At 35.9% G+C, this 11,876-nt stretch overlaps 1 protein-coding gene across 1 annotated transcript in view; it reads left to right on the top strand.

Moving 5' to 3' along the window:
• The first annotated feature begins 256 nt into the window (after window positions 1–256).
• LOC103198626 (transmembrane protease serine 11C-like) overlaps window positions 257–11,876 on the top strand; it is a 94,152-nt gene continuing 82,532 nt past the window's right edge. Inside the window, exons 1-3 of the mRNA XM_042781214.1 lie at window positions 257–336; window positions 1,522–1,637; window positions 8,756–8,874. Of these exons, the coding sequence (XP_042637148.1) occupies window positions 257–336; window positions 1,522–1,637; window positions 8,756–8,874 (315 nt within the window). The remainder of the gene's footprint in view (window positions 337–1,521; window positions 1,638–8,755; window positions 8,875–11,876) is intronic.

The following is an 11,876-nucleotide window of genomic DNA, read 5'->3' as shown; positions in this document are numbered from 1 at the left end:
AACTCATAATAATTTCCCCAAAACCTACTCCATCAAAAGCCTTCTCTGTCTCCATTGATGGCAATTCTAGCCTTACATTTCTCAAGCTAAAACCTTGAAACCATCCTTGACTCTTTTCATCTCACATTCCACATCCAATCAATCAGGAAATCTTATCAACTCTATAATCAAAATATATCCAAACTTCAACTTCTTCTCATTTCATCTATTACCCTAGTATAAGCTAATATCATCTTGTAATGACACATGGTAATCTATGTTAGAAGAAGTACAGCCGGAACGTGCCTTAAAGGATGGTGAGATTCTGCCTCATTTACTTTCTGATGTTATCAGGAGGTACCACTCCCTGGAGAAGGACATCATGAATAGTATAGTAGAGGGTCAGTGAAAAAGAGGAAGACCTTCACTGAGATGTAGGGACACAATGGCTGCAACAATGGGCTCAAACATAGCAACAATTGTGAGGATTGTGCAGTACTGGGCAGCATTTCATTCTGTTGTACACAGAGTTGCTATGAGTTGGAAGTGACTCTATGGCATCTAACAACAAATGAGAATGAATAATACCCATTGTATTATTCTCCTTCCTTCCTTGCCCCTGACAGATTATTCTCCACATGTCAGGTAATGCGATCCTGTTAAGATGCTAGGTCAGGTCATCATACACCTCTGTTCAAAGGCCTCCACTAAGAGGAAAAGTCAAAATTCATACCATGACCTATGAGGCCCTATATGATCTAGGCCTTGGTACATCTCAGATGTCCTTTCTTATGCTCTTCCCCTCCTTCACTACTCCAGCCATATTAGCCTTATAACATACCAGTTGTACTACCACAGGGTCTTTGCTGAATGGTTTCCTGTAGTTGGAACATTCCACATATCTGTATAGCTAATTCCCTCACCTGTGTCAAGTCTACACAGATTTTACCTTCTCAATAGCCTTAACCTAACTACTATCTTGGAAGGAAGATGGGGCAATCTACTTCCGTAGTGATACTGCCTTGGAAACCCAAGGAGGGGTCGCTATGAGTCGGGTCCAACTCAATGGCACATAACAACAACAACTACTACTATATTTGATATTGCATCCTTCTACCACTATTACCTCACATGCACCTCACATTTCTAATCTTTTTAAGTAGATCAACTTTTTTTCACAGAACTTAATACCTTTTTACTTTTTATATAACCTACTTATTGTTTTTGTATATTGTCTGTCTCCTCTCAGTAAAACATAAGTTTCACATAGAGGGATGCCTAGAATATTGTAGGGTATTTATAAATATTTGATGAATAAATACATGAATATGTATTTTATTGTTACCATTATTATTCACCTGAGCTGAAATATTATATTCATTAGTTTTATGCTCTGTTTTTCAAGCTCAGCAGTCCACTGAATGTATAATTTATTTAAAACAATTTGCTTTTGCACTTAATGTGAAACCTTATTTATTTCTAAGAGAGTAGTATTATATAATTTTCATAATAACACTTGCATCTCCTGTCCTTTTTGCTCAGAACAGAGTCAAACACAAAAATGAAACTAACAAGGTGTGGAAAAATTATCCTGAGTATCATAACGGTGGTGATTGCTGCAGTAGCCATTGGACTCATCATTTATTTTATTGCTTATGGTAAGTCCTCATCACATCTGGCTTTCCAGTCACATGGATTTATCAGTTCCATTTTTAGAAAAGTTGAAAAATTTGAGAGTCAGGAAAGGAAAGGATTCAGATGAGATTATTTGTCAGACAGAATTTCTTATGGCTACTAATATTTATTGCAAATTTAGTTCTTTAGTGACCTTTAGCTTTGTGCATTCTAATACCAGAAATTTACTCTACTCTTTTTTTTATCTCTGTGAAAGATTTAGGGTTGGGAATGCATAGATGAGTAAAGTAATCACAGTGCTATCCTTGTTTTATTTATAACTTGCTGAGGGGATGATAAACAAGCAAATAAACAAATAAGTATAAAAGCTTAGAATTTGAAGTTCTAAGCTAAATTTCTTATTTGAAAGTCTACTATTTTTTTCTATAAAATATTTTCTTCCCTTATAAACTCTCTCTAAAAGCTACAATACAAGCTCATATTGAGGGGTAAAGTAGAAAAGAATAGTCATTCCAAATTTTTCTATGTATTTTGAATAACATAGAAAACATATGGAACTCCTGTATTTGATCTTTCTTAAAAGAAACTCTTTGTACCATATTCTCAGGTTGGGAACTACTGTTTTAAAACATAATAGTATTTTGTGAAAAAAAAAAATCATGTTTAGAAAAGAGACTGTCTAACTAAACAAACACCTATTTTAATTTACAAGGAGAAAAGAATTTACATAGTGGCAAATAGAGAGGGTTGTGCATAGTGGACTAAAGAGGCAGTTGTCCCAGGACTAAATGTTTACAAATGTTTCTACTCCATTTTCCATATTGAAAAAAAAAAAAATTACTGGCCATCAAGTTAATTTTGACTCATGGTGACCCCAATTGGGTATCAAAGGCAGTAAATCTTTACAGAAGTAGATTGCCCCATCTTCCTTCCATGGAGTGGCTGGTGAGTTTAAACTGCCAACCTCTGGTTAGCAGTCAAATGCTTAAGGCACTGAGCCACCAGAGGTCTTTTGTTTTCCATATACACCTTTCCATAAACACAAATGTTTGTGTGAACAAGATATTTAGGTAGATTGTAATGTCAGTTGTTATAACCACCAAGTCAAGAGTTACGGCCAAATCAAGAGTCATTGTCATAGCATATGCCCATAAAAGTCTGGATTACAGTTGTTCACTTGAGGGCTAGACAAATACCAAAACAAACCTGTTGCCATCAAATTGATTCCAACTCATAGCAACCCTATAGGACAATGCAAAACTGCCCCATAGGGTTTTCAAGGATGTAAATCTTTGCAGAAGCAGACTACTACACCTTTCACCCACAGAGCAGTAGGTAGGTTCTAATCACTGACATTTCAGTTAGCAACTGTGTCCTTTAAACACTGTGCCCCCAGTGCTCCTTCATAGACAAAGAACCTGCTGCCTTTCATTAAGGGTATAAAATTGGTGGGAACCGGAGATAAAAAGAGAATATTTGAAGAGATTATCTTTCAAGGTAGGTGTGCTGGAATTTGTTATACCACCACATTGCAAACATGCAGTCAAGATGTGTTGATTATTACTGGTTATTGGAATGAAAAAACTAGAAACAAAGAAGAATCACTGACAGCTGGAAAATATGGCCTTGGTGATATAAATAATGCTGGAGATTGTATGACAGAATTTTGCAAGACCAATGACTTATTCATTGCAACTACCTTTTTTCAACAACACAAATGGCAGCTATACACATGGACTTCACCAGATGGAATGCATAAGAATCAGGTCAATTACACCTGTGGAAAGAGGCAATGGAGAAGCTCAATATCTTCAGCCAAAATAAGGCCAGGAGCTGACTGTGGAAAAGACCATCAATCACTCATATGCAAGTCCAAGTTTAAGTTGAAGACAATTAAAAGAAGTCCACAAGAACCAAAATATGACCTTGATTATATCTGTCCTGAATTTAGAGACCATCCAAGGAACAGATTTGATGTATTGAACACCAATGACCAAAAACCAGAGAAATTGTAGGATGACAACAAGAACATCATCCATAAAGAAAGCAAAAGGTCATTAAAAAGACGAGAAAGGAAGAAAAGACCAAAATGGATATCAGAAGAGACTCTGAAACTTGCTCCTGAATGGAGAATAGCTAAAGCAAACGGAAGAATTGACAAGATAAAAGAGATGAACAGAAGATTTCAAAGAACAGCTCAAGAAGGCAAAGTCAATTATTATAATGTAATGTGCAACGACCTGAAGTTAGAAAACCAAGAGGGAAGAACAGGCTCAGAATTTCTCAATCTGAAATAACTGAAGAAAAAATTCAAGCCTCAAGTTGCAATATTGAAAGATTCTGTGGACAAAATACTGAATGATGCAGGAAACATCAAAAGAAGGTGGAAGGAATACACAGAGTCACTGTACTAAAAAGAATTGGTCAATGTTCATCCATTTCAGGAGGAGGCATATGATCAAGAACCAATAGTATTGAAGGAAAAAGTTGAGCTGTACTGAAGAAATTGGCAAAAACAAGGCCCCAGGAATTGAAGGAACATCCATTGAGATGTTTCAACAAACGGATGCTGCGCTGCCTGGACTCACTTGTCTATCCCAAGAAATTGGGAAAACAGCTACCTGACCAACTGACTGGAAAGGATCCACATTTGTACCCAGCCCAAAGAAAGGTGATCTCACAGAATGTGGAAATTATCAAACAATATCATTAATATCAAACACAAGTAAAATCTTGCTGAAGATAATTCAAAAATGGTCACAGCAGTATATTGCCAGAGAACCTCCCAAAATGCAAGCTCAATTCAGAAGAGGATGTGGAATGAGGAATATCATTGCTAATGTCAAATGGATCTTGGCTGAAAGCACAGAACATCAGAAAGAAGTTTACTTACGTTTTATTGACTATGCAAGAGCATTCAATTGTGTGGATCATAAAAAAATTATAGATAACATTGAGAACAGAAATTCCAAAACACTTAATTGTGTTCATGAGGAATCTGTACATAGACCAGGAGGTTGTCATTCAAACAAAACAAGGGGATACTGTGTAGTTTAAAATCAGGAAAAGAGTGCGTAAGGGTTGTATCCTTTCACCATACTTATTCAATCTGTATGCTGAGCAAATAATCTGAGAATCTGGACTATATGAAGAAGAGCATGGCATCAAGATTGGAGGAAGGCTCGTTTACAAACTGTGATACGCAGATGACACAACTTTCCTTGCTGAAAGCGAAGATGACTTGAAGCACTTACTGATGAAGATTAAAGACTACAGTCTGCAGCACAGATTACACTTCAACATAAAAAAAATGAAAATCCTCACAGCTGGACCAATAAGTAGCATCACAATAAATGGAGAAAAAATTGAAGTTGTCAAAGATTTCATATTACTTGGTACCATAATAAACACCAACGGAAGCAACAGTCAAGACATCAGACAACATATTGTGTTGGGCAAAACTACTGCAAAGACCTTTTTAAAGTGTTGAACAGCAAAGATGTCTCTTTGAAGACTAAACCAAAAAAAAAGAAAGAAAAACACTGCCATTGAGTCGGATCTAACTCATAGTGACCCATCCTTGGGTTTCAAAGGCAGTATCACTATGGGAGTAGATCGCCCAACCTTCCTTCCAAGAAGTGGCTAGTGGGTTTGAACCACCAGCCTTCTGGTTAGCAGTCTAATGCCTTAGACACTACGCCACCCGAGCTCCCCTTTGAAGACAAAGGTGCACCTAACCCAAGTCACGGTATTTTCAATTGCCTCATATGCATGTGAGAGCTGGACAACAAATAAGGAAGACCGAAGAAGAGTTGATCCTTTTGAATTGTGGTGTTGGCGAAGAATACTGAAAGTATCATGGCCTGCTAAAAGAACTAACAAGTCCTTCCTGGAAGAAGTACAGCCATAGTGCTCCTTGGAAGTGAGAGTGGCCAGACTTTGTCTCACCTACTTTGGTCATGTTGTCAGAAGGGACAATTCACTAGAGAAGGATATCATGCTTGGTGAAGAGTCACTGAGAAAGGGGAAGGCCCTCAATGAGATGGACTGTGTCTACAACAATGGGCTCAGGTATAGCAGGGACTGTGAGGCTGGTTCAGGATTGGGCAGTGTTTCATTCTGTTGTGTATAAGGTTGCTATGAGTTAGAGCTGACTTGGTGGCACCTAACAACAACAACAGCATATGCAAACAGTTGTGTGTATATATATATATATATATATATATATATAACTTCAAACAAGTATATATATATATATAACTTCAAACAAGTATATATACGAGCATATATAAGAGAATCTGAAACTCGATGCAGATTCAACTCAACAGAAGCCATTGGATAATTTTTACATACTTAGTAGCAGATGGTAGCTAACCTACTGATGAAGATTAAAGCTTACTGATGAAGAGTAAAGACTACAGTCTACAGCACAGATTACACCTCAACATAAAGAAAACAAAAATCCTCACAGCTGGACCAATAAGCAGCATCACAATAAATGGAGAAAAGATTGAAGTTGTCAAAGTAGTAGCATTTGGGTGCTAACCAAAAGGTTGGCAGTTTGAACCTCCCAGTTGCTGCATGGTAGAAAGATGAGATGTCTGCTCCCATAAAGATTAACAGCCTTGGAACCTCTCTGAGGCAGTTCTACTCTGTCTTATAGGGATGCTATGAGTTGGAATCTACTCAGTGGTAATTTTTTTTTTTTAAAGCAGGTACTAGGCTAGGTGCTATAATAGAGTATGGCAGTAATGGAGGAAAGTTTCTAGAGAGACACACTAGCCCTCACACTAAAAATGGTCTCCTTATAAAACAGGATCAGCACACTTTCTCTATAAAGTGTCAGACAATAAATATTTTCCACTTTCTGAGCCAAATAGTCTCTATAACAACTATTCATTTCAGCTGTTTTTGTGCCAAAGAAGTTGTAGGCAATATGTAAATAAATAAGTACAGCTGTTTTCCAATAAAACTTTAGTTATGAACTTTGAAATTAGAATATTTTATAATTTTCTGAAGTTACGAAATATTCTTCTTCTTTGGATTTTTTTCAATCTCTTAAAAATGCAAAAAAAAAAAAAGGCAAAATTCTTAGCTTGTAGCCCATCCAAAAACATATGGAAGGCTGGATTTGGTTCACAGGCCATAGTTTGCTGACCTCTGATCTAGAATAGTGAATCTTAACACTAATTGAATCTTAGAATTACCTAGAAAGCTCTTTAAAGAATACCGGTGCCCAAACCCCACTCCTGTGTTGTTGTTGTTGTTATGTGCCATCGAGTCGGACCGGACTCATAGCAACCCCTCCTTGGGTTTCCGAGGCAGTATCACTACGGAAGTAGATTGCCCCATCTTCCTTCCGAGGAGTGGCTGGTGGGTTTGAACTGCCAGCTTTCTGGTTAGCAATCAAGTGCTGCACTCCTAAATGTGTTACTTTAATTGGTGTGAAGTGGAAACAAATTATAAAACCTTCCTAGGTGATTGCACTATGCAGCGAAAGTTGAGAGCCACTGATCTACATTAGATGCACTATAAGATTCAGATATGAACAGTATATCATACTGAGATTCAGTATATCACGTCAATGTATCAGAGACTCAAAGTCACCCCAACCCCCCAATGTCCAAAGGGGCTGTATGAGCTCTGACAAAGATGTCCACATTCCAGCCATCAGGAAGGAGAGATAGGAAGAAGAATATGTACTCTCTAATAAGGAAACATCTCAGAAGTTACACATCCACTTTCCCTTTCATTCCATTAGTTAAAGCCTAGACAGATGTACTAGCTGACTCCTAGATAAAACAGAGTCTGGAGAATGTAGATTTTACTCTGCATAGCATCTACTCAGTTAAAAATCACAGGTTGTATCACTATAGGGAAAAAGAAGAAAGAATTTTTAGCAATAACTGTTTCTGCTGCAGGAGGTTAAAATTAGATTTCAATAGGTTAGGCTGTGAGTAATTGTTGGGGAAATTGGGGCATGAGATTGCAAGTAAATTTTCTGGATGTACATAAAGAGAGTTCATTTTTCTTTTTGATTTTCTCACTACTTCTATTTAAGGACAATATTTCCAAATATCCCTGTGCTAATAAATGGAAACTATTAGCCTCCAGAATAGCACCTTCACTTTCAAGAAATAGGAAATAGAAGAAAAAGCATCAGAATCTAGCAAAAATTGATACTTTCTCAAAATCTTTTTTTTTTTTTTTCTTTTTTTTCTTGCTTCCTACGCAAGGGTCTGAAGATAAATATGTGAGATACTCTTCCTGGACTGTCTTCTCAGTATCAAGCTTAATGTTGACTCCAATATATTCTGTAAAAAGCATGTCTTTGGCTTCTCAGAGATAAATTTGAGAGTTTCTAGCCTGGAGAACATACAAGTGTAAAACAGAAGCCAAGAACTAAACTGAGAGTATTCAAAGCAACCCATTTTCTCACATAACTACAGTTAAGAATGGAAAATATTGGCCAACAATAGTTCCAGTTTTGAGCAAATAATTCACTAGTGTATGATTAAGATTTAGGTGTGGAATCATGCAGGAACAAGTACACTAAATTATAAGCCCACACATATACATATAGCTCTGATCACAAGAAGGAAGAATTCACATAAATTAAAAGTGAACATTGTATTTCTCATAGGACAATTGTTATCTTTTAAAAAAAATAGACATAAATCCATTTCCTTGAATAACATTTTTTATTAGCTTCAAATTACTAAAAGAAAAAAAAATACAAATGGCAGAATTAGGCTATAGTTCCCTACAGCTCATAACTCTAGCTCAGAATGTAACCTGTATCATTTGAAAATAATACTTAGAAGAGCTCTTACATCATAATGGTTTCTCTTTGCTCAAAGTCTAGGTTATATATGAAGAGAGACTAATTATTATGAGAATGCAAACATGAAACTGGCACATTAAACGTTTATATAAAATTCTAAATACATTCTTGGATAAGGTTATAATTTAATTAGCATTATTTAATCAGAGTTCTTTCAACAATCACTGAGCATCAAGACTATTTAAATGCCAAGTTAACTGAAATATCACCAGAGTATTCCATTCCATGTGATTTTCATGGAAATGAAAATGGATTCAGTTAATAAATTAAGAACTATTTTTCATTTTCTCTCCTCAGGCAACACATCTTTCTATTATCACATCAGCTTTAAAGTCAATAACATTGACTACAACAGCAAGTTTGGAAAACCATATTCACAAGAATTTATGGACCTAAATAAAAAGATAGTGTCTCTGGTAAGTTAAATGTTTTCCTGCACATTGCCCATTTTTGTGCTATACTCCTAGATATGCCAGGATCCTAGCACTCACCTCCCAAGTAAAAAACAATTGATAATTTTAAATTACTTATTTTTACCTAGGTACTAAACTAGAACAGTCAGCTCTCTTAGAAAATCATTTACAAAAGATGAAAGACGGACACATTTTCAGAATACCCATTTAATAAGCTCCTACAAGGTGACAAGCTCTATTTGAATTCTTGGAAATACAATGGTGAGGAAAATTAAGCAAGGTCCCTCATCTCAAGGAGGTTATAATCTACTGGAAAAGACATACAGTAGTCAATTAATCACCTATATGCAATTTATAAATTTTAATGACAGTGATAAAAGAAAAGCACACAATTTGTAGGAGTACAGAACAGAGGATTTGATCTTGTGAATTTAAGTAAGAAAGATGAAGCAGTTGTCATTGAGTTGATTCTGATTCATGGCAACTTCATGGGTATCAGAGTAGAACTGTGCTCCACAGGGTTTTCAATGGACGTTTTTTCATACATAGATCATTAGGGCTCTATTCTGAGGTGTCTCTATGTGAACTTGAACCACAACTTTTCAGTTACTGGCAAAGGTTGTTTACTATTTGCTCCCTCTAGGGCCTCATGTATAAAAAATGAGAAAGAGCTAATTAAGCAGATGTATTTATTATGTGTATAAAAGAATGGCATTTATCTGTAAGAATATTCCCTGGAATTATAACATTCAGCTAGAGATTTTTAAATAGTACTAAAGACTTCAAAAATGTGTTTTGGTAATTTCTGTGAGAACAGTTCATTTTCATTTGTGCACATAATATGTGTCAGACACTATGCTCCTAAGTATGCCACTGCATTATCTTATTTAACCCTCCAAAAAGCCTAGTAAGAGGGATGTGGAAGCTTGGAGCACTTAAATAAATTTGTCTGTCTTCACACAGTGATAAATGACAGAGAGAAACAAAGACTCCTGAACTGCTTTGCACTCTAACTCCTAAAAAATGCCTGACACATGATGTGGCTGTTGTCAGGTGTCATCAAGTTGGTCTGACTCATAGTGACTCATAATACAAGAAAACAAAACCCTGCCTGGTCTTGTGCTACTCTCACAATCATTGCCATGCTTGAGTTCATCATCACAGCCACTGTGTCAATCCTTCTTGTTGAGAGTCTTTCCCTTTTTTGCTAACCCTCTACTTTACCTAGCATGGTATCCTTCCTCCAGGGACAAGTCCCATCTAACAACGTGACTAAAGTACGTAAAATGAAATCTGGCCATTCTCACTCCTAAGGAGCATTCCAGCTGTAATTCTTCCAACACATGTTTGTTCTTTCTTCTAACACATGATATTCAGTGAATATTTTTAATGAATTAAAAAATGAATACACATATATCCCATTTCCAAGATATCTGCCCAAAACCATGCTCTTTCTGCTCCTAAAATGAAGCACTTCTTCAAGCAAGGGGAAAGACCAATGGAGGAGAAAGGACATAGCCCAAAATATCTTGCAGCTCTTCAGCATGAAGGTTGTGAAAATTTCTATTTGAAAACATGCTTTTAGTTAACCTTTACCTGACTAAATATTGAACAAAGAATCCTGACTATCCTTGGGACATAAACTCCCAGCTCCCAGTGTCACAGATACCACTAAAATAAACAACCAAGCAAACAAAATTCTGTCAAGAGTAGTGATAGCATCATTCATCTCCCATTTCCCCAGATTCTTGACAGAACATCTTTTAGACAGAGCTCTACCTGACTTAAACTTATGGTCTTTCCAAACATCCTATGACCTCCCACTTTCTAATAAATTTAAAGTCTTTGAAAGTTCTGGCTTTTTTACCACTATACTGAGCATTAACAGATGAAAAATGGAGACATAAAATCACCACTCTGAGCTTAATTTGATAGTGAAAAGGAAATGACAAGGAAGTAATCTAGCACAATAGTTAAAATATAGGCTTTGGACTTGGAGTTGTTGTTCAATTTTAAGTTTAGCCATTTACTAGCTATCTGACCTTCAATAAGTCTCTTAATCTCCCCCCCCCCAATACTTCAATTTCTTCATCTGAAAATAAGGTGATACATACTACATCATATAGTTGTTATAGAAATTACATAAGATGTTCAAACTATGTCAAGGTTTTGGCAGAAATCCTATTATTCAATAAGCTCTAAAAAAAAATGGTACCCAAAAAAATTAAAAAAAAAACAAAAAACACTTACCTAAAACAAGAGCACCATTAAGATTCTTAGTAAAATATACAGTAAAAGTTGCAAAAGCCAGAACCTGTGTAAGTCAGAAACCTGTCAGAGAATAAAAACTCAAATATTTTTCACTAAAATGAGTGATGGAAAAGTGGAAAGACTGGACCCTGTCAAATGAGGAAAACTCACAAGACCTGGGCAAACAAGGCAATCCACTGAGTTCCATCTCTCACAGGTTTTTCTTATTAAAGTTAATATTTAATATTAAAATAGATACATATCTACCCACCCTAAGAAAACCAATCTTGCTTTTGTAAATTCAGACCAATTCATTCAAATGAACTATCCAGGGTTTACTTCACAAATGACTATCTTCAAACTATTAGATTAACTACTTATTGACCTGGTCTATGAACCCTCAACCCTGCTATCTTGCTTCAGGCTCCTTTAGCATCTTGTACTCCTGTTTATAACTCCCTTGCATTGAAACAATCACCAGATATTTCTCATTTTCATTTACAGACCTCAGACTGCCTGCTTTTTACATGTCTTTCTTTCTATTTTCATTTAATACAATTATGCTCCATGAATTATAATTATAGCAGATGCATATCATTTCTAAGTATAACACTGGTAATAATGACATATACCAAATGCATCTGTGAAATATTAGTCAAACTTACCTTTTATATTACCTAGTAATTACTATAATATCAACAGTTTATTTTTCTGATTTCTATTAAATAATTCTTGTGGTGATTTACTCTAAAAAA

This window comes from Orycteropus afer, unplaced genomic scaffold, assembly GCF_000298275.1.
Source record: "Orycteropus afer afer isolate SDZICR_OR568_19922 unplaced genomic scaffold, OryAfe1.0 scaffold00098, whole genome shotgun sequence".
Lineage (NCBI taxonomy): Eukaryota > Metazoa > Chordata > Mammalia > Tubulidentata > Orycteropodidae > Orycteropus > Orycteropus afer.
The sequence above is the reverse complement of the archived record's forward strand: the minus strand, read 5'-3'. Positions and strand labels throughout refer to the sequence as shown.